This window comes from Lipotes vexillifer, unplaced genomic scaffold, assembly GCF_000442215.2.
Source record: "Lipotes vexillifer unplaced genomic scaffold, Lipotes_vexillifer_v1.1 scaffold24, whole genome shotgun sequence".
Lineage (NCBI taxonomy): Eukaryota > Metazoa > Chordata > Mammalia > Artiodactyla > Lipotidae > Lipotes > Lipotes vexillifer.
The window spans coordinates 1,157,064-1,160,961 of record NW_006782914.1 but is presented as its reverse complement, the minus strand read 5'-3'; the positions used below and the strand labels follow the sequence as shown (position 1 = coordinate 1,160,961).

Here is a 3,898-nt window from a genome sequence, read left to right as displayed (position 1 = left end):
CGGGTAGGTTTGGCTTATATTTCCCTACTTAGTCTATGCTAGGAGGAGCTTTGCCAATGGAGGCACCTGCAAGACGCCTCCCCCCTGGCTGCCAGGGTGGTGGTGCAGGAAGTGCTCTGGAAGTCCCAGCATTTTTGCCAGCCAGTCCATGACATTCATCTCCAGTTCCGTGCACACAGGGCTGGAAGCCTGAAAGAGGGAAAGCAATGTCATCTGGATTGCCCCAGGGCACCAAGATGTCCCCACCAGCCCCAGAAACACATCCGTCTCTGCCTTGACCCTCCCCAGGCCTGTCTTGTCCCTGGAGAAGGCGTCACTTTTAGGTCTTGTGGTGCCTTCATCCTCTGCCAAACCAGAAAGGGGAAAGAATGTGGGGCTTTTGTTCATGCCATCCTCAATGAGGTGGATTCTCCTTTGACTCCAAGGCCTGATGGAAAAACAGCCCTAGAAATGATTGCTTCCATTTGGCCCCCAAAGTCCCTAAAATACCCAGCTGAAAAGCATTCTAAAGGCCAGGGGGAAGTTTTAAGACTAAGAAAGAAAGCACTTCCTCCCGGAAAAGATAGCAAGTCTCCCAGCTTCCAACCCACTCCACCCGCCCACCCCTACACACACACACACACACACACACACACACACACACACACATACATCCTATAACAGTTCAGGCTTAAAATACAGAGCTGTTCTAGGAGGCTTGTGGCACAATTTAAAGCTGATTGGTGCTTAAGGGGTTATTAAGGGAAGCCTTAGGGCATATCCCTAACCCCTCAAAGACAAGAGCAAGGGGAAGGTTGTACCCACAGGCACCAAAGTGTTTAGAGAGTGTAACAAATTGTGGCAATAACCAGATCTTTGTCCAAATCTCATCTCTGTCTCAATGAACTATGTGGTCTTGGGGAGATAAATTACTTAAGCCTTCATTTCTTAATTCACCCCTACAAAATGGGGCCACTACTCATAATTTCACAGGGTTAAAGAATAAGATGAGATCATTTTTATAAAGCTTAAGCTCAAGTAATGTAGCCATTGTTAATATTTAACTTGAAACCCTGTTCAGAGATCCGGACAAAATATGTCTGCCACAGGATTTCACTTCCTGCCATGTCCCCTCTTCCACTGGTTATAGCTGCAGCCATGGTTACTCACCCAGGTAAATCCCAAGCAGTTGATGGCATCAGCCAGCATGTCTCCCAGCAGTGATGGCCAAGAGGTGAGAGCTGGGTAGTAGGCGTGCATATGGGGGCTTTGCCAGTGTACCACCTGGAAGCAGAGCATGTACACGGGTGGCACCAGGGGCAGCTACTGGAGGCTTATCCTCTTCAAGAGACCCTCCCTGGCAAGGGGCAGCACCCACTCTAGAGACTGGCTGACACTTTTAAGACAACCAACAAGTGACACAAATCCATAAAAATAAGGCATAGTCAGAGTGTTCTTGCCACCCACGTTTCTCATATTCTGAGCTAGTTCATCAGTGGAGCTTTGCACACACGCAGAGACCAGAAGGGAATATGCAAGATGAAAACTGCTATGGGAATTAGAGCTGTGGATTCTGGGTAGTGTTTGCATTAGTCTCCAAAGCTTACGCCCCTCACTGCTCCTACCCAGTAATAAGAGGAAGGGGAGACTGTGAGCTCTGGAAGAGCAGGTTGTTGTCTCATCCAGTCTCTTGCAAAAAGTATCCAGAGCTCTTTGGGCATGCACTCTTGCAGAGGGCCAGTGTGCCTGGGTTCAAAGCTGTCCTTAGCTTCCCAGTGGGGATGGAGAGAGGAGACTAGAAGACAGAAGTACCAGCCCAAGGGCGTGGGAAACTGTCTCCAGGTTAACCCTTGAGCCCACAGTTAGATCAACCGGACGAAAGGAGGGGCCCGTGGACAGGAAGGGCCTCCTACAACTGCTCTCAGAAACATTTTCGGTGGCTCATTGGCCTCACTGATTATCTAATCTGGCTTCATCTCACTGTTCTACGATCATACCCTGTTCATATCCGCGTTCACGTCTTTGAGCAAAGCTGTGTCCCCTGACAGGAAGGCACTTCTCATACAGACGGGACCTTCCAAAATCTGCTAACTCTTAGAAAGCCACTAAATATTCATTTCCTCCACGAACCCTTCCCCAGGTCCCCATCTGCCTTTGATCCCTTTCCCCGAGCCCATGGAATGTTCTCATTCGAGATGTTTCACGCTACTGAGAACTCATGAGATAACATTTTAGTGTATTATCGAGTTATTTCGTGTACCCAAATCCCTTTAACCCTTTAAGAGCAAGGACGGTGCCCTGGACAGTGTCTATGGTAGAAGGAGCATAAGATTTAAGCCCAAGGACACAGGTTCCAGTCCTATAATTTTTTTTCTTAAGGGGGTGGGTCCGAAATTTTTCATCCAATTCCCACCTCATAAAACCAGGATCCTCCCCTGTACCTCTCTCAACCTCAGTTTCTCATCATAAAATAAATCCTGTCTCCTGGGGTTGTTGTGTGGATCAGCCTGGGAGGAAATTTGTAAAATGTAAAGCACTAATGTTAACACATGGTGATGGACATATCACGTACCCTGACTTGACTCTTAGATAATGAGACCTCGTCCTCCAACCTTCACCAGGCAGATGGCGTCATAGGTAATGACAATATCTTCCACTTTCTATGCTTTATCTTGTTTAATTCTCACAGCACTCCTATTAGGTAGGTTCTAACGTTATCCCTGTTTTACAGATAACAGTTGGGGCTGGTGGAGGGAGACAGCATCCCCATGATCACATATACCTCATAGGGACAGATGTCAGAAACCCAGGGCTGCCTGACTCTGGAGCCCAGCACCTAAGCAGGGTGGCACCCTGCCTTCTCCCCTTGCTCTCCTCTCCCTCCCTCACTAAGAGTAGGTGGGGTTTCTCTAACCAGGGTTGGAATTAAAGCAAAAAGACAGTTTTTCTTCTCCTTGTGTCTAGGAGGAGGCATGGAGGGGGAAATTAATCCAGTTTTAAAGGAGGCGCTGACCCTAATGAGAAAGCAAAGGGCCAACGGCTTTCAGGCCAACTCTCAGAGGCTGGTGCAGCCTGAGAGATGAGATGAAAGATTGGGTCTTCATTACTGATGTGATTAGTGACAGTATTTTGGAAACCCCGGAGAAAGACTTCCACCTCCTGGCCCTATCAAGAGGCAATTGTCTGTTCTAATAAGATACATAAGATAAGATAAGCCAGAGGAATGCTTATCAAAACAGACAGACCTCCTGGTCCAGAAATGAGCCTCTTTAACCGTACCCCCAGCAACTGCTGGAATTTCTTTCAGTCAAATGAATCAGCTCATTTCCATCTCTTCTGACAGCTGCTTTCAGTCTCACTACCAAATTACGGTTGGCCCCTCCACAGAATACATTTTACAGAATGAAATCCATGAGATAATCTTATCGGGGAGCTAGCCTCCCTGGTAGAGTTTTACTGATACCAAAATTTTCTAAATATGCTTAGGAAATAGGCTGAATGGTCAGAGAGATGAATATTTGGCTTTGTACAAACTTGCCATCAATTTCTGTCTGTGTTTCAAAGAAAACAGAAATATCTCACCCCCGCCTCCAGGTGTATTTCTGTCACATCTAAGTCCAAAGCTCTTTGGGGATGATGGGAGCAAATATCAAGTCATCCTGGGGAAGAGCTGCTGGACACACGTGGTTCATGACACCAGTGCCCCAAGCAGGGAGACCTGTGACTCTGGGAAGACAACTAACTTCTCTGAGCCTCAGTTTCTTCATAAAACATGGATCGTAAGGTCATTTGGGGATAAAACAAGCCAGTCTACCATGTGGCTAGTACAGTGCCTGGCAGGTGGTGTGGAGCACGATAAAAGGCAGCCCTTCCATGAGAGGAGGATGGTGCTCTTTCAGCAGGGGCACCTGGCCCAACT

The 3,898-nt window shown here is 47.6% G+C and overlaps 1 protein-coding gene across 3 annotated transcripts in view; it reads right to left on the bottom strand.

Annotated features, from left to right (window-relative positions):
• Positions 1–3,898, bottom strand: part of HDC (histidine decarboxylase) — a 22,915-nt gene that overhangs the window by 15,439 nt on the left and 3,578 nt on the right. For all 3 annotated transcript variants that reach the window (XM_007455535.1, XM_007455536.1, XM_007455534.1), the window contains 2 exons: positions 1,150–1,263; positions 67–189 (listed from right to left, as the gene is read on the bottom strand). In XM_007455535.1, coding sequence (XP_007455597.1) covers positions 67–189; positions 1,150–1,263 — 237 coding nt within the window. The remainder of the gene's footprint in view (positions 1–66; positions 190–1,149; positions 1,264–3,898) is intronic.